At 39.6% G+C, this 19,866-nt stretch overlaps 1 protein-coding gene across 2 annotated transcripts in view; it reads right to left on the bottom strand.

Annotated features, from left to right (window-relative positions):
* Positions 1 to 19,866, bottom strand: part of LOC138940134 (retinal homeobox protein Rx1) — a 43,080-nt gene that overhangs the window by 9,718 nt on the left and 13,496 nt on the right. For both annotated transcript variants that reach the window (XM_070308686.1, XM_070308687.1), the window contains exon 2: positions 15,007 to 15,239. In XM_070308686.1, coding sequence (XP_070164787.1) covers positions 15,007 to 15,239 — 233 coding nt within the window. The remainder of the gene's footprint in view (positions 1 to 15,006; positions 15,240 to 19,866) is intronic.

Here is a 19,866-nt window from a genome sequence, read left to right as displayed (position 1 = left end):
ATCGGCTCCGAGTGAATGCATCCTTTGTGCAGGAAGCTATTTACCAGACAATATGTTTGCGCCGAAATGAGGCTTGCAAACGGATCTCTCTACGTACGCACGCGCGCGCGCTTTTGTCGCTTGTTTAGAAGAAAATTCTATGCAAAGTCGCCGATCGAGGCAATAATTTTTCAGATTTTATTTGTATCTAGAATTTTTCGTACCGTAAAAATAGGAATAATAATCGCTTCATAGTATTCTCTTAAATATAGAATTAATCTGTTAAAAGTCTGCGTATTATAATTCTTTTCATATTGTTGCTAAAAAAAAAAAAAAAAAAAAAAAAACAATTACGTTATGGGATAAAATAAGCTCAAGATTAAAGATCACATCGTGGCATTGCGAGAGTATTCTAGCAAGAAAGAAAAAAATAGAACACGTTTAGTTAACTTTGATTAGCGCTAACGGGAAGTCGAAGGAGAATTGGACTCGAGAGACCTCGAGAATTGGATCGCGGCGCGCGCGTATTTAACGCCATTAAGTCGCGTCTGTGCACTCGAAATTACGTTGCGTCGCGCATCCAGTAGCAACGCCATCGTTTCGCGGCCGGGGGTTCTGCCGCATACAATCCCGTTGACTGTACCGCAATTAAGACTGCTCGTTTATAGAGACACTCATCAGAGTCCGGCCAATGCGCCACTTACAGTCAAATGAAATTAACATAAAGTTTATTGGATTGCAAACAGCTAAATGGAATAAAATCACGTGCTTACTACTGTAATTGCAGTAGCAATACAATAAGTGGATTACACGTCACTTTGCGATTTCTTATCACCAGTTCTTTGATTATATATATATATATATTCTTCTTTATATAAACGGCAATTATACAGCGATAAGAACAACAAATCGCGTTTTATACTATAATATAATAATCAGTCCCTATTTCAATATTCATCTTTATTATGTCTTTTCTAAAATTATTGTTTACTTTTTTAATTAATTTTTGTTCTTCCTATAATCGATTTATTTCTCCGTTTAGCGCTTTTCGTTTTGTATGCTATTTTGCAAAATGTGTGTGTATTATATTTTATTACGTTATACATGTATTTAATCATACTATTTTAATTGTCATTCTGCTGCATTTTTTGTTGAAAGAAAGAGAGAGAGAGAGAGAGAGAGAGAGAGAGAGAGAGAGAAGTGAGGAGGAGAAAAAAAATCTCGGCGGATAGAGATAAAAAAAAAAAAAGTGAAACGAGATACCGAGAAAACGCGCTCGCGAACGTAAGAGCGTGCGCTCGCGCTGCACGTGAAAATCCGTCGCCGATGTAATAACTCTAATAACTCGTAATAAAGCTCGGGTGGAGTCGTATTAGCGTCAGGAGCACGCGTGGGCGCACAAAGGGCGGCCGCCCTCGACAAACACTGTGACTTTTGATGATTATTAACTTCATGGGCCAGCCACGGTCGACCAGGAGATGGGTATGCGAGAGGAGGAGAGGACGCGAGAGTGGCGGAAAAGGGACTGAAGGGGGATGAGAAGGGGGAAGGGAAAGAGGAGAGACGAAGGGTGTAGGCCGTAGACAGTAATCTGTTGCCCCGAAGGCTTTCTGGTCCTGGTTTGAAGCCCCCCCCCCCCTCTCTCTCTCTCTCTTTCTCTGTCTCTTCCGTCATCGGCCCTTCCTTCCACCTCGCGTGCCCGCCCTTCTCGTGCCGGCTCTTTGCTCGTATTTCTACCCTTCTCTCTCTCTCTCTTTCTCTATCCGACGCCTGGGAACCGAATTAATAGTTGGTTCTGCCTAGATATATCTCGAATTCGGTGTATTCCCTGGCGAGAATGACCCCGAGCTTCCCTTCCTCTTCCTCTTCCTTCCTTCTCTTCATGTCTACGTACATCGCGCGTGGGTTCCGTTATAATGTGTGTGTTTGTGTGCGCGTTTGTCGGTCTCTTCTCCGGCTGCGTTTGACATCGGTTACTCGTTAAAGGGCCGCGAGATGCCTCGATAAAGCGGGGGCTCTTTCGTAGTCGAATGGCTTTAATCAAACGGAATTTGGAAATTGATAATTGGCACGATCTCTATATATATCTCTCTCTCTCTCTTCTTCTCTCTCCATTACGGTTTCCCAAGGGAAAACTTTTAATAGGATTGAGCGTTTTATGAGACACAATTTTGCATCTTGCAAAGAATGTTTGTATGTATGGCATAATTATATAAATTAGATTAAATTTATTTTGTCACTTTGGGACGACTTATTCACGGCGATAAGAGTTTTCGTTAATTACAATCAAATTGTATACTTGTAACAAAGCTTATTGAAGATGGAGAGATATAACAGTACTTATAAAATTAAAAAAAAAAAAAAAATACTTTCTACAAATCCGCCATCTGTCTTTCTATGTCAATTTTATCTTGATAATTCTAGAGTTTATAAAGAATTGTCGTTTCCTCATCAAAATATTACATTATTAGTCTACGTTTCAGCGCCGAGCACAAGAACAGTTCGGCGAGGAACGATTTAGGGATGAACGCATTTTTCCGCGTCGAAAGATTCATCTCTGTCGCAATACACATCTCTGACAATGAGCGAAAACTCGGCAAGTTTAATGTTACATTCGCTAATCCCCCAGAGCCGCTATCTTACTACAAGTCGTGTATCGCGGCACGCCTCGCATCCAGCAGGATACCTGCGATCCTCCATACGACACGAAATCTCAAACTGCTCTGAAACGGATATATTTTCACGTGGTGACATTCAGAGCTCGGTCCGGGCTGCCTTTGTAAGGGATCCCACCACGGTTGCATTCCGCATCTATGCGCATGCAGCGGCAAGAAATCCGATCTTAAAGTACTGTAGAGAAAAAAAAGGAGACGAGCCAATAAGGTCTCGAAGGGTCCGCGGGACGTGCGGGGGGAAGGAGAGGGATGGAGAACGCCGGCACTGAAGGTACTGAGGGAACTGAATACGTTTGTACCTGGACCCGCGACAATGGCAGCCGTAATTCGATTACAAGGACCGCCAGCTAATTGTTAATTGCCGGCCTCAGGAATGAGAGCACGCCGACAATGGCTTTATAATATTATAGGCGATATTAAAACGAGTAAGGGCACGTACATCGAATATTACTATATGTGTGGAGAAGCCTCTTCACCGCCCACTCTTCGTGATGCAGAAAGAACCGGCGAATAGTCAAGGAAACCTTCTCTCCCCTCCGTGGGAAATTCTTTTGCTATTTCCACATCCATTACTTAATTCTCGATAGCGTAGTATGTTCTTCGCTATACTCGCTTTTACGTTCGTGGAAGCCGAAGAATAGATTATTCTCTCTCTGTCAGATTTCTCTATATTCTCGAATTGTTCGAAAAGATAATGCAACTTCTTTTATTGATATCTTAAAGCAATATATCAGGCACTAAATATTTCTCGCACAAGTACTTGGGATTTGCATAACTTTATGCTATTCACTAGATACGTTTATTAAAGAAATATTTAAAACATTGTAAATTAATGTAAATTATGAAAGTAATTAAAGAAACTGATAAGATTGCGCATTATCCAAATATCCAAATATGATTTATAATATTAATAATATTTCTGTTTTAAAACGATCTATCCAGACTATGATAAAAAATCTAAAATAGAAATTTATTTATAATTTTATATACCGTATATTCTCTCTCTCTCTCTCTTTCTCTCTGTTTGTATATATAGTACACCGAGTAATACATCACGATGCATGAAATTATAAATAGAAATCTATCTCTTGAGTTTTGTCGTAAATTGATAGCAGACTTTAAATCAAACAGAAAGTTACGATAGCAATATACATAGACGATATTATCACGTTATAGATTAGAGACTCAGCAATTTGATAGCAAAACGGCAAGTATTCTCAATTCAATCGTTGTTCTAATCGCTTTAGTAATTTGCGCCTACAAATGACACGAGGACGAACATGTTTTTCTCTCAAAACACTTTTCGTGCTTGTCGATGATAGCCACAGCGCCGTGTACCCTTGGTATTTATCAGCTAATCTGCCAAATGAAGTGTTTTTGTGTTTGAGCACAACACTTCGTCTCAATAGAGGAGCAAAACCGCCCTCAGGAAAAGGGTTGCTCCGACATGATTGATGCTCGAAGGGGCAGGGCGCGAGAGTCTCCCAACCCTTTTTAGTCAAGCGCTAAACGGAGTGCTTAATTGAGCCACAGACCTCAGAACCTTGGACAGCTAATCTCCCGAAGACATCTACGGACTTCGCTCCGTCTTTCTTTGCTCCGAACGTTTTCAGTTTTTTGTCCAACGATCGAGTATCGAGACGCCGAAACTTTTCGTTTAATTTTGCAAACATCAAATATTTGCTTTCTGAATTGAATGAACAAATTAACATATTTTTCTTCGCATAAATTAATTTCTTCGTTAAAAAATAAATATAACGCAGTTTCCTTTCCATGTTTTCTGTCTCACTGTCTTCTCTGCATATTATTTTATCTATTTCGCTTTCTATATTATATACAAATTTATTCCCACATATATTTTAGTTACATTGTATCATTGTTATAATTGTACTATAAATCGCATCATCCTGTTTGATGGGAGAGAATTGATATTATTTATGGAATAATAATCTAACGATCTAATCAAATGACGTTGGAAATTGCCTGAAAATCATTTCTTGAACGGTAAGAAGAGACTCTCAATCGACTTTCAATCTCAGGCTCCGTATTATTCGCCATTTAATTTCGTTCGTGTCCCTAGATAGATTTTTCATCGCGAGCACCCTCCCCGATTGAAACCGCCCTTCGCGTTAGGCCGCAACGAGACGGTGTGCGCGCTCGCGTGTGCACGCGCGTGTGTACGCGACGAACGAAAGGATGAACACTGGCCCGTAATGGAGTTTCCAAATATTCGGGGAGCCCTCGCTCAATTTCGAACAATTTGCATTTAGGGTGAAGTGCAATTAATAGAAGCGGGGTGTTGTCCCGCGCCATTCCACGCCTATTAACACTATATTCCGCGGGAGTTTAGCATATCGAGGGTGCAATATTGAGTTACGCGACAGTAATTATAATACTCGTTAGACGGCGCTGCAAGAAAGAGAGAGAGAGAGAGAGAGAGAGAGAGAGAGAGAGAGAGAGAGAGTTCGTCCTCCCCGCGTGCTCTCGCGGTCTACAGGATCGAGAGACGTGTTGTTCCTTCCTAAGGCTTTTGACAGTCTGTTGCGAAGGAACCTAACGATAGTCTTTCAAATAACGTTCCGTATTCTGTCGGCTATATTAAAAGCGATCTCCGTTAATACGTTACGTTAATGTCTTTATCATGTTGCAATTATTGTGTTTATGTCATGTAGTTTTATTTTTAATTCTACTTAATTAATAATGGCAAGAGAATTTTTTACCTAACAAAAATATTTTTTGATACTTGTCAAATGCACTTCATCACATGATACAATTATATTTTTGTTGATTCTCTCGTCCTTTCTCTTCTCGGATGTATCCATAATAAAAATAAAAAAAAATTATGCATTGAATTTTAATTTGTACGAGAGAATGATAAATAAAATTTTCAATACGAATTTAATAAAAGGCTGCAAATTAAAACTTTGATCTCTCTATTTGACATCTCATTATAAATATGCACGCGATAGTAATATTCATCGTTGATTCAATTAAAAAGTTCCAATAGATGTTAACATGACAAATCAACAATAACAATCGATTGCAATTCGCAACCGTAGATCAGTTCAGTTTCCGGACTAGCGCAATTTCGCCCTGTCCGCCTCGGGAGCCAATCGTGTCGTGTCGTTTGATTTATTCTCACGCGTTTGTCACGGTGACTCGATTACGCGATCGCTCGCGCACGAGCATTCCCACCGCGCGTGTTCTCTCATCCGTGTGATGTCTCTCCTTCTTCTCTCCTCTCTTCTATTCCAATCTTCTCTCCCGCGTGTCCCACCCCCGAGAGAAGGAACGTGTATGCTCGGTCCCTTTATTTTTTTTTTCTCCCGCGGGCGCCCTTCGTCGTCATCGCGCGCGCGCGCGCGCTCAGGACAGGTGCCGTCGCTCCCACGATCTTCGCTATTTCCCGCCGGGCCATTTTGCCCGCTCGCGGGGCTTTTCGCGCCTAGCGCCGGGCCATTATCTTATTTTCCGCCTGGAAACATCGCACCCACAAGAAAAACGATCCGGCTGGGTGGCCGAGGAGGCGGAAAGAGTGGGCGACCATCGGGGCTCGGGGAAAGATCGGGCAAGTGCTTTCGCGTAATAACATTTGTATCCGCGAGAACGCCTTTCCTCTCTCTGATATCGAGCCGAGCGTTTTATCTCGTCTAACCTGCGAGAGAGAGAGAGAGAGAGAGCTACCCTGACCCATCATCGTTCCCTTCTCGATGAATTCCTCGTGTTGGAATTAGAAGGCGCGTTATTGGCGCCATTTATCGCGTGGGTAAGAAACGAATAGATGGGCGCGATAAAGGGCGAGAAAAGGGGAATTGTTGCCTCTAACCGCGTTGATACGATTAACGACGAGCATAACGAGACTTTATGACTTGCGTTGCTCTCTCATTTCCTTACAATGGAATTAAGTCTTAATCGTTTGATCGTAATAATTCTAACTTTTAAGATATATAGAATAAGATGCATACATATATTTATATATTCCACAATCTATTTATACAGGATGGCCAAGAGATTTATTAAGTTTTATTTTCTTTTCACTTTTGCTCTTGCTTTGCATCAAAGCTTTGAGCGATAACTTTTTAGGAAAGCATTTTTCGATCCATGTTTATAGGAAATTTTTTGTTCAGAATTAAATTTTTTATAAGATCCCAAAGTCTGACTGAAACTTTCGGGGCCACCCTGTATAGTAATATTTTTTTAACAACCTTTTATTAATTTTTTATTTGTATCAACGTCAGCCACTGAATGAATCTACCAAATAAATTATGATTTAAATATATGACTATATCGGGAATTAATTTTCACAAGTTTGCTGTGTACATTTTTGACAGACGATATATCGAGAAAGGAACATATAATATTTATGTATTTTGTATGATATATATTTAGGGATTATTGACCGCTATTCACGCTTGAGTTTATCCGAATATTAGTTTGATTTATGTACACGTCAACAGATTCAGGTGCCATTAGCCGACCGTGACCTCGTGCGAAAATTCTCACTGCGTGTTACGCGGTAAACAGGTTTACGGTGTTCACGTATGAGTATTAATATTGCGATGGGTCTCGGTTGGTTGACTGCGAGGGGTACGTGAGAATCGCGTATCCCGATAAACCATGGGGGATTACTTACTAATCCGCTTGCAAAGACCCACGGGACCCTTCGCGAAATTATGGCGATTTATCCGGAGAAAATTTTACGATGTACAGTGTGCATGTAACTCGAGAGACAGAAAGTAATGTAATTTGATCAAAATTGATATAAAATTTGCATTAAAAAATTTGTTCCTTCACTTCTAAATAAAAATAAATCAAATGAAAATTAAGAAGAGATATTTCTGCACAAGACTTCCCTAATATTGAATGAATAGTGTAGCGCGCGTGGCATAACAAATCACATTCGATCTGTTGGACACGATCCTTTTTAGCGATGTGTGTATGTTGTTAACGTCATCGAAACCGATAAATTCGTCGTGCGGAAAAAGCGCGAGCAAATACAAATTATTACTCGATTTCGCGAACGTGGAGAGCGACAAAAAGTTTTAATTTTCATGAGGTGACATTTAACGTGAAAAAAAAAATGCTAAATAAATGAGCGATCTGTCCCCGTCAATTTTTTTTTAATTCCCTACCACTCTTTTCCTACCCTCCCGTCTCGCGCGCGCTGCGTATTGCATGCGCAATTGCGCTCGTTGCGTCGGGTCGCGCAGAGAAATTCGCGAGCCAGTAGCCATGGTTACGCCTGTTCGTCGATGCGAACGGGTTGGGCGGAGGCGGCGTGCGTGATTAATTTGACACCCCGTAGATACAGGTGCACACCCCAGACAGTCACCTGCGATTCGTGCCGGGCTCGTGTCAGTGCTAACGATCACGATTCGGCCCCTAATAATCCCGAATTAAACGCTCCGATAAGCATTCTCGCTATCGACCGCGGAAAAGGTCGTCGCCGAATCCGCGCTGGCCGTGCGAGCGATCAGTCGTGCCATGACTTTTCATATTCTTACAATAGCAAGTATTAATTAAGTGCAAAATATCGTAAAATTGAATTTCAAATACAAATGATTTTTGAACACAAAATGCAAAATATAGATAAAATTAAATATTTTGTACATTAATTTATATATCGACTACATGTATGTTTAAGATGCTGCTCATTCTTGTTAAACGATTAGTTGGATAATTATAATATTACCCGATGTTATGTTTTGGATGAACATAATGTCTGTGTCAGAATATTAAAATGGAATAACGTAATTTGAATAAAAAGATAACAATTGCAAATTAATTATAGTATATTATGCGGATATTTTCTGCGTAATAAAAATTTATGCTTCCAAATAGTCTGCGTTAAGCGCTGCATTGAATATCGCGGTTAAATAATTTACTAGTAAATAATGTTAAACAGTGTCGCATGAAAAAAAAAAGGGATATTTCACCTGCGCCCTTTATTACGTCGGCATTACGCCTCGCCGTGATATCATTTTTCTCTCGCGATAACCCTTCGTAGTAATTCGTCCGAGAAGTTGGTCACCACTTTTGAGATACGAAGAATGCTGAGAGAGTAATATGTATGCTTCCAAAAGAGTAATATATATATATATATATTGTAAATTTTCTGTTCATTCTTATTCGAGATATTATCTTTACAGAGTTTAGATTTATATATATATATATACATACATATAAACCTAAGCTCCGTAACGATAATATTTTGAATAACAGTGAAAAGAAAATTTACAAGATTCTTCCATGAATAACATATTTATCTCTGCGAAAACAAAAATTGCATTTCAATCGTGCAACATTAAAAAAAAAAAAAATATATATTTATCATATTTTGCCATATATTATATATTTAATACACTTTTCATAGATCCTATCAAGAAAATTTTTTAATATGCATTTGGAAATTTTACATGTTAATTCTTTAATAAAATTTCCTTATTACGACGAATCATCTTTTTCAAACGACATCGCGTAAGAATGATCATTGACGTAGGTTTTAGCGGATAAACCTGGAAATATCGAGGACAGATATACGTACAGCATACGTTGATAAAACATATAGCGCCCAGCTGACACGGTACGAATTTCCTTCCGGATAACGCAGAAAGGTACGGAAGATCGTTTTTTTAATTGCGCTTTTGAAAGCTTTTAGAAGACCATCGCAATCCCGATATCAGCTCTCCGATCTCTTCTCCGGCTCGGTCATAGTTTCGTCGTTCCGCGGAATCGTTTAAAATTTTTCCGCGCCGTTGTGTGGGACCGTCGAAAAAAATTGTAATCGGATTGGAGTATTTTTCCAATTGGCAATCGTCGAGCGGCCAGACATGGAACGATGGGCATCCAACCGCGTCCTCTCTTGCTCAGCCGCTCGCTTTATTCATTCCCTCCCTATTCGCAGCCCCCCCTCCCCCTCTCCTGCCCCCCTTCCCGTTAGTACCGAATTAGTTGGCCTACCGCGAAAAATCAATCTCTCCGTTTTTTTTCCGCCTGCCCGGTAGATTCGCCGACAACACCACCGTCGATTCCATTGTCCGCAGTCAAAGCGAACATTTACGGACACCGTCGGACTCATCCGTACGACATAACGTCGCGTTTTGCTTCCACAAAGTGTTTCGCAAGAGCTTTGCGTCAATCTTTATTTTAATAGATTGTTTGATAAATCAAATGACGAGACGTCTGAGGATTTTATTTCTCATTATCTTCCTTCGCAATTTTCTCGAAACTTCTCGATATTTAAGTTCATTCGATATTCAAATATTTCTTTTTCTCGAACTTAATACGCGATAAAATGAAGAGAAGGCTAATTAAGCCTAATGAAGCTTATTATATATAGTTACTGCAAAATTGTTCTTTTAAACTTTAAGTTGCGGCTGAAGGCCGTAAGGCGGATATCGTATTTATCAAAACGTACGCGGAACGCAAATTACTCGCCGGAATAAAGTCGACACCGGCACGCGAGGTAATAATTCGCCGGTGAGAGCCGCTAAAGTGCAATCGACTCCACGCAACAACGGGGAACGGAGTTTCGTTTTCATTGAAAATGCCGCAACGACGGAGAGATTGGACGACGAATAGATTATTTTTTTTTTTTATTTTTTTTTTATACAGTGATACATTCTCCCGTTCTATTTCAAAAAAACGCGATAGCATTGCTTAAGGAGAGATATTACATTTATATATATTAGTCCAAATTTATATGACTACTGAATGATGCGAGCGCAGCTTACCGAGCGGTACATAATTGTAAATTCACGCTAATGATTTGTTGATTTATAGATTGTTCCCGGCGGTCAATCGTCATTATGATCGTTGCTATCTTTCTCATTCAGTGCATCGCGCGCGCCCGATCGTTAACGCGACAAACTTTTTAAATGGTTTATCCGCAGGTGTGTTTTCTGCCGTGGGTTAATTCCGGTAAGTGTTTCCACCGAAACGCGCTCGGTATCGATTTCGACCAAGTCGCCCGGCAAATCGCCGAATTAGTCGGCTGTTTTATTTTTTCCACGTAGAGCTCTCTCGCGCGATCGCGTGACAGACGAGTAATGCGCGGCTCGCTCTCCTCTCCCCTCGCCCTCCCCCACCCCTTCCACCCCCTCCGACAATGGATCTATAATAATATAATAGATCGCCGCGTGTAGTTTCGCCGGCGTTTTAACACACGAAAGCCGATAAAAAGCGAGACTCGAAACGGAAATGACTTTTAGTGCTACGTTGAAATTAGATTATCATCGAGTGCGCTAGGGATGCATTAGACATCGCGCGGCTAAACGAAGATGAACGCCAACTCCAGATATATAGGTGTATTAGCGATAATAAGAATAAAAAAAAAAAAAAATAGGGCGATATATCGAATATTATTTTAAATATCTTTATTTTAACGTGGCACTATTTCGAAGAGATGACATCGTGTCCAGATTAGCGAGCCAAAAAGTCGATAAACAATCTGCACAAATCCTTTAATAAACCGTATTATTATTATCTTATCCCGTTTAAAATTTTTTGATACGTACCATTGTTGCAGCAGCAAATCAAAAATATAACGTCTAATGTATTTCGTTACGTAAGATTTAACGATTTTATTGGAAAATCATTTCTAATGATAAACGATCGCACAATATATATATACGACAAAGATGTAAAGGATCGCACGATAATCTTGAATAAAAATTTTATTGCTAGCATAAAAATATGAAAGAGATAGAAAGAGAAGGGGGGAAAGAGAGAAAGAAAAGCCTTCGTAAAACTACATAAATGCGGGATTCGCCGAGGTCTAGTGCATCGACAGTTGAAGAATCGAAGCTACAGAACAGTTAGTAATTTACGAGCGAGCCCGCTCGTAAATCTAACCGAGTGAAGTTGCATTACCCAATTCCATTTATCTCTCTTTGAAAAGATGCGGCTTCCCGTATGATTCCCGAGCTTTTATTCCCTTTTACATTTTCTGCAATCTATTTTTCGATTTAGTACGCAAACAAACATTACGCGCGATTTAAAGCTAAACCATTTGGCCGTTAATTGATTCGGTCGAAATATTTTTGTCGCAACGTGTAAAATAATGTACTTTTAACGAATAACAAACAGTAGGCGTTTAAAACCGTGTGTGTTACAGTCTTTTAAAATCGCCGTCCCTGTTTCATCAGGCAAAATTGAAATGAAAACAGATTCTATTTTAAATTCTAAAAAAAAAAAAAAAAAAAAAAGTGTTTGATAACAGTCGTAACAAACATGTAATAATAATTGTTATTAAAGTTTCATTATATACGTATGATATATTGCAAACAACTCAGAATTGCATGGACGTTATTAGCGATGATGAAAATTAACTACAAATTTTTTCTCCAGAGATAGTACGATGTTATTCTGTTATAAATAAGTAATAAAGATAATTTAAAAACGAAATATAGAATCATCGATCTAAGATTATTTAACTTGAATTTTGTGTCAGAGCAATTCAATCGTGATAATGTGTAACGTGATTGTGCGTATCCTATAAGCGACGATAATCGCCTGGAAATCGTGAAAACGGCGTTAACTTACGCGCGATGAGCTTGCGCGCGCGCGCGCGCGCACACATTATACACTATACACATACGCGCAAATACGTGTGTACCGGATTGGGAAAAGCTGGAAAACGCGCGGCGCTTTTCCGATGACAATCAGACCGCAGCGACCGCCGACGGAATCTCGTCCGCGTTCCGCCACGCCCAATATAAAAGCCTCCCCCCCTTTTCCGTCCCTCGTTTTCTACCCCTGCCCATCAGTCCCTTCGAAACCATCTCGTCGAGCGGCCTAATAAATCCGACAGACGGGATTGGCGTGCGCTATCAATTAAAAATGATGAAACCGAACGGCGTGGCGCGCTGGCGAGCGAGCGAATAGAACTCGCTGCATCTCTCGCGAGCCAAGCTGATTCAACGGCAACCGCCTTGCTGTGGCGTAATAAGCTTAAGCGATTAGGTATACCCCGGGGGCGGCCCGAGACGGTGCGTTGCCGCAGTTAGCGAGAGAGTTGGAGGGGGATGGGGGTGAAAATAAACGAGAGCGAGAGACGCGCGGACCGTTTGTTCGAGAAAAATGTAAAAAAAAAAAAATGGGAAAAAGCTCTTTATGCAGAGAAGAGAAGGAACAACAACGAAGACGGAAGACGGAAGAGCGCGCGTCGGTAGCTCTCGGCGGGTTTTAAACGCAATTTAAATTTTTAATTGCAAACCCGCCGCCGAAGAACGAACGCCTCCGAACGCCGTCGCGACGTCTCGTCCGTTTCGTTTTGGATCCCGTGTTCGCTTAAGGATTCCCGTTTTTGAAATTTTTTTCACACCGATTGATTAAATGCATCCAAATTTGTACTCCATTGTAGAAGAGAGAAGCGAAAAGAAATATATGTATAATATTTTGCAAAATTTCTTTAGAACGTATTATTTCGCAGAAATAATTTTTCGAAAAAATAACTTATCAAGAGCTTGATTCATTAGTTTCTTTCTTTTGCTTTTTATATGTATACAATTACATTAGTAGCACATATTTTTTTTAAACAATGTAAAATTTAATTCGTATAATATAATATTACGATGTCAATATAATTAGCCATTATATTTTTCTGCAATTAGTTTATGCTTCTAAATATCTATTCGTTATATATTCCAAATAGCGAGAAAAGTAAATTATAGAGTAACTTTAGTACAGGCGATGTTTATCGCACGATATTGTATAAACTGTTCGTTAATGTTGATAAGAAAAATCTTGGTTATTTAATAAATAGACGATTCGCGCAGACGGACTACGTCTATTTTCGAATCGCTGCTCTTTTAAAACCCATCCATAATCCACTTAAGAAGCGAAGGTAATTCTTACGTTTCTCGCATTGCATGTTTAATGGCAACCCTCTAACGAGCCGAATATGCTCACGACACTACGAATTAGTATGGTCGCCTCGATAAAGCCCTAATTGGAATCGACGCGTAATCTTGACCGTCGCCAGCAGGCGAGAGCCATTCGCGGGAACAAGAACTTGAGGCGAGCGCCCAGTAAAAATCAATTCCGCATTCGAGAAGATAGAAAGAGAAAGCAGGTACTCGTAAGTCCGTCGGCCAGATTATTATCCCATGTTGCCGAGAACTCCGCCCAATAGCGTAACAAGGTGGCGGTGGTGATGGAGCCTGGATTGAGAGATCCTTTTAAGGACCCCTTTCTTAGCCTTTCTCTCTGCGCGCTGCCTCTCTCTCTTTTATCTCTTTTATTAGAAAAAAATCACATTCATTGAGGAAAATAAAATTACCGTTATCAGCTCTCTCCCTTACAATTTGTAAGTACTAATCTATAAATTATTGTTTGGGGACATCTATTTTATATTATTTTTTTTATATTATATAATATTATTTAAAAAAGTCACATTTTATTCTCAAGCTTAAATTGTACTTAAGAATTTTCAATTCTCATAAAATTAGGAATAAACGTAAATTGAAGGATTATGAGGATCTTATCAAGTTCAAAGTTATGATTCTGTTAAGTGATTGAAATCGCGGTAGCTGCGCCATTGGTCCCGCTCGGCAAGCGTGCCCCCGGGATTCTAATCGATGCGTCGTCGCACGCGACTGCGTGCTTTTATCGTTGTCACGCACATAATTAATTTAATTTAGTCTAATACGTCGGCTCAAGCGCGCCAGGCAGCGATTGCTGTTCCGATTGTTTGCACGGAAACGCCAGCGTTAACCAAGCCGGCCGATTATTCGCCGAACACGACATTCGTATCCGTCAAAATTCGGCTAAGGAAGGATAAATCAGCTGTTCGTGTTGCAGGTCGCGTAAAATTATTTTTCTTGCAACCGAGTTGCATTATTTACCTATTCAATCCAAATAATATCTTGATATTCGTCTCGTTTCGATGTCAAAATCTACGTTATTAGTTTTTAAGGCATACTTTCGTTGTGTAATTATCAAAATGATCATTAATTATAAATTTTATATATATTCTAACATTAACTATGGAAAAAACGGTATAAATATATCAGATGCTTACGTCTTAGGATTAAGATCCTAAATATAAAATAAATTTATAAATCTATTAAACATTTATAGAGATTTCATAAAGTTTTTCATCTTTCCATTTCTCTCTTTATTTTATAAGAAAGAAAAAGAAAAGAGATATTTCTTATCTACGGCCTACTTAAAAGAGAATAATTAATCTTAAAGTAATTAAATCTTTGTGCCATAAAAAACGATCTATATCTTCAGAATCAGACGTCGCTACGTTTTGATGTTTATATTTTAAAACAATTTATGCGAGAGGAGAAATATTTCTCCTCCCCGATGATTCGTCGATTCGCTCTCTTGATATTTTTTGACTCACCTGAACACGTACTTCCGGGAGATTGACCTTCATGGCGAGCTCCTCTCTGGAGTAGACGTCCGGGTAGTGGGACTTTTCGAACGCTCTCTCGAGCTCGTGCAGCTGGTAGGTCGTGAAGGTCGTCCGGTTGCGACGATGCTTCTTCTTACCCCCGTTGCCGTTTATATCCTCCCCGCAGCCTGCGCCGAGTTCCTCGTCGCTGCCGCCGCCGGTGGAGTTGCAGCTGTTCTCACCTGGAAGCCGCAACAGAGAGAGAGAAAGGGAGAGTGAGTGAGCGAGTGAGCGAGTTGGTCAGGTCTCCTCGGAAACGGTCGTTACTGGTAATAGGAGCGGTAATGGTGATCGATTTATCCGGAGTCGCAGGCGCTATTACCCCCATTATACGCGCATAATAGTAGCTATTAGAAGTGCCGCAACACGCGTGGCTATGCAGAATTACATGCGTACGTGCGTAAAGTCTACGCGTGTGCGTATACGCGCGTGTGCGCCCGCGCGCGCACGTGAATTAAAACGTCATTCGCTCCTGGACGTTTTTTGCGATTCGTGACCGAGCAGGCGCAAAATGTGACGGGCTACGGTTCGTTGAATGTAAAAGAGTCAACGAAAATTAATTAGAGTATTTAATGCATGCCTTACTTAATGGGAAGAGAAAGAGACGCTGGTTATGGCTCGATAAGTGGATTATTTTTCTCTTCGAACGAAAGCGTACATAAAGTATCGGTTGTCATACTTTCTAACGAGGATACGGTAATCTTAAAATGAGCTCATGTGTAAAAGATAAAAACGGATTAACCGTAACAGTGTTATGTGCAGGATATGTCGTTATAAAATTTAATTAATTTTCTTCCAATGATTTCGCTGGACAATAAAGAGAATGAGCTAAATTGTTATTTTTTCTTTGTCAATAATTTAAGAAAATAAGTAAGAATTATTCTTTCTTCTTTTTCTCTCTTCATTTATGATATTAATGTTGATGAAAATTGGAGATATCGTTTATCGAGAATGAAACTGTGTAACGGGAAATAATCATTTATAAACGTTATAAAGACGGAGGGAGAAACATTTGTGTAAAATACAATAAAATTTTATAATCCTAGCGGGGATGTATCTTTAATGACTGTTTTAAAATCACATTCTTTTATTTCTTCATTACTTTTAGGAAAAGATGAAAATTATATAATATATGTTTCTGTCTTAATTTGCAATAAGAAATAATGCAATATGTGCAAAATGATAAAAAAAAAGAAATAAAGATATATTTATTTATAATGTACATTATATTATTTGGCTAATATAATTTTTTGAAAGCTTTTATTAAAATCTCTGGTTTAATAAAATTAATGAAAAATAAACGTAGGCAAGTAGGGTATAATTCGTTTATATAATAAATTGTTTCTATAACCGTCACGTGGAAAGCGGAAATTTTATTTCTAAACGTCTTGAGAGAATCATTTAATCGTTCACGAGATAAACGAGAACATCGTTGTAAGTGCGCGTCGGCACGCACGTTTTTCTATATCGGGCGACACGCGTCCGACCGACGCGACGTACGCGTGCATCTGAAATTAGGTTCTCTATCGCCTCTTATCCGGCTCTTTATTAAGGCGACGGCCACATTGCCGCGTCGTTATCGTCATTAACGAAAGGCGCAACGCAACGGGAACGGAGCGAAGATTTATCTACGCTACCAAATGATCACGCGATCGCATTTCCATTGTAAATAACATGTCCGCGACGTCATTTCGCTGTATTTGTTGGGGCCACGTGGTACATACATTCGTGCTCGGTATTTCGGTCGAGGTTTAATCGATTTAAAGCGCGGGATTAATTGTCCGACCGACTGCGATAATCGTTGTCGTGTCGGACGCGCGAATCGTTTAATCGTTTCACTTTTCGAAGCGCAGGTGCATGGCGATGGAGAAGCTTTACATTGGTTTCAGAAAATATATAAATCTCCCTCTAGCGATATCGTCCGTATCTTCACACGTGATGTATTTTTACCACAAATTATAGAGTGCAATATTATTTCATGCATATACAGAAAGTTCAGAGAAACTGGGAACATTTTGCCCCGAGTTCTTAAATTATTTCTGAAAAGTGGAAAAATGTCATATCACAAGACAGTTTGCATATCTTGATTGACATTTTATTTGTGGTAATACGTTAGTTATGACACATCTGTATCTATTCTTATCGCGCAAGAAAAATTTAATTTTACATCCTTTCATCGAGAGCAACTTTGTTGAATATTCAATTTTGTATAAATATCTTTAAAAAATTTCTCTTTTAAAGATAAACATTACTCGTGCATATTATTATTAGATTTAAGAAGATTCGCTTGCTTCGAAAATTAAAGTCTAGCATTGTATATTGGTGCGTACCCGTACACTTTTTTCTCACCTACTTTCGTATAAATTACAATTTTCTCGTAAATTACGCGATCGTCGTCAGACCGTGCAATTTCGCGGATTAAATCATTAAGTGAGTGAATCACTGGGTAATTTTCGAACACTTTGCGTCGTTGTGAGGGAACTTAAAGCGTCAACACGCGGCAAGCTAATACGCTATCTTTTTCCTTGCAAATTACACCTCTCTGGACATCGATTACTTGTGGCCAAATGCCCAATCAAAATTCGTATTATTTTCATTTTCGAGGTAATATCGTCTAAGAAGCTAAACTTTCACGCGATTTCTTTTCGCGTGTATCAGAGATTGTGTTAAATAACTATTAATATTCTATCAAAAATACGTAATTTTTATTTAGCAAATTTAAATGAAATTCTATGTAATTATCAAGAATTCGCATATAATATATAAAAAAATGTGAAATTTACAAGAAACCTTATGAAAGTCATAAAAACTTTTGCGGCAAGCAATTAAATGAATAAAAAAACAGATACAAATAAATTTCAATCTTACGTTTCTCTTTAGCTCTTTCTTGATTCTGTCGATATTAATGCGACTATACAAGGCGGCACAATGCGGAAAGCGTCGCTCACTGGGCGAACTATTACGCGATCATTTTCCCTGCAAATTACATCCATCCCGGGTGTTGCGGTTACTCGTCGACGAACGCCCGATCAAACCTCGCATTATTCCCGTCCCCGAGTATAATATCGTCCAAGAAACCGAACAGCGCCACCGACGAAGAGATTGATCCTGCGGGACCGCGGGAGTAAATAGGTATTTTCCATCGAACACACCCTGCCATCCCTCCCTCTCTCCCATTGCTCACTCCGTCCTTCCTCCGCACCCACTCCTATCGTAAATTCTACCCTCGCCTCTCTCTCTCTCTCTCTCTCTCATCTGTTCTGTCGATTGCAAAGTTTCTCTTTTGGGCAGCACCTCTCTAGGGGAACTCTACTTAATATATATATATATATATATATATATATATATGTTATGTATCTATGTATCCCTTATATAAGTAGGGTATTTTTTTTGATATACATGCATGTCATATATATATATGCACGAGTATATATACATATATACATGTAAATGCTCTCATTAACTGCATAATTAACCTTCTCTCGCGTCGCAGCGCAGCGTATTAGATGGAATTGTGAGGGGGAAGGAAAAGGGGAGGTAATCGGATGGCTCAATGGCGGGCGTTTGGTGCGCATTCGCGCGAGCGTGCGCAACCGCTGGCGCGTCACGTATCCGCGATCCACGCACGCACACGCGCACGCACCCACGCAACATTCACGTATACACATCCCGGCGTATATAGCTTCCTCGCGAGAAGCTTCGCCCGGCGCTAACCAACAGCCTAATAACATCGCCTTGGCCGAGTGATTGACGCGCGCGCCTGTACCGGCTAATTATCAACAACAATCAATAATGTCTCCCTCCTCTTCTCTTCCTCTCTTCCCCGAGAATGCCGCCGACGCTACCGCGCCCCCGTTTCCACCGCTTCTTCGGCCTCAATTCACCTCCACCAACCGACCTTTCCCATTCTCTCTCTCTCTCTCTCTCTCTCTCTCTCTCTCTCTCTCTCTCTCTCTGGCAATCCTCCTTCACGCTATCTCCTTTGGCATGCATCCGCGTCGGCGACAGAGTCTGTTCTGAATCGCCTGACCTCTCAGGGACGAATCTATATACCGAGCTAATTAATCAGAAAATTGTGTGAACGTGAACGTATGCGTATTGTGTTTATCAATTTTCTAAGAGATTCCGCAGAAATTTGATGAGAGATTATTAGTCTAAATATATAATTTTGTAATGTATGTTTACATGTGGAAAATCTGAATACTTAATAATTTTAAGAAACATTAAAATTAGAATCCCCAAAACGTTGATATTGTAGAGCGTTTTTATTATGACGATGTGATTCAATAAGAATTTATTTCAGCATTATGTCCAAATGTCATTAATGTCTTCCATTAATGAAAATGCTTAAAATTTTCAGAAAATGATAAGAAGAAAATAATTTATATTTATGAATATCGAGCAAATTTATTTCTAAATGTTTGTTATATGAATATATTTATAACAATAAATCCTCCCACCCTCAGAAACAATGCATGATTCGATATAGGAAATTTAACAATGTCATCGCTATTTTGAATCTCTCGGTAAATTATAATTGGCCAATCGGGATTGCAAGACAGAAATTGCAAATGTTTGCAGATGCATTATGGCGAAAGGTTATCAGCTAATTTAATTTAGCTTTCCGGAAGGCGTACAACTATGCGTGCATGTCAAAAGTTTATTCGTATACCCGCTCTGCATGAAATTTCATCCGACATCTGAGTATAGAAGTTGGAAATTTACACCTGGAAGTTGCGTGTCGTTATTTTCGTGTAAAAACGTATCTAGGAAACTTGAAAAAAGCTACAAGAAATTATTTTCAATTAA

This window comes from Polyergus mexicanus, unplaced genomic scaffold (genome assembly GCF_030449975.1).
Source record: "Polyergus mexicanus isolate NDT 795.1 unplaced genomic scaffold, iyPolMexi1.0 SCAF_16, whole genome shotgun sequence".
NCBI classification, from domain to species: Eukaryota; Metazoa; Arthropoda; class Insecta; order Hymenoptera; family Formicidae; genus Polyergus; species Polyergus mexicanus.
This window is presented reverse-complemented; position numbering and strand designations above follow the sequence as displayed.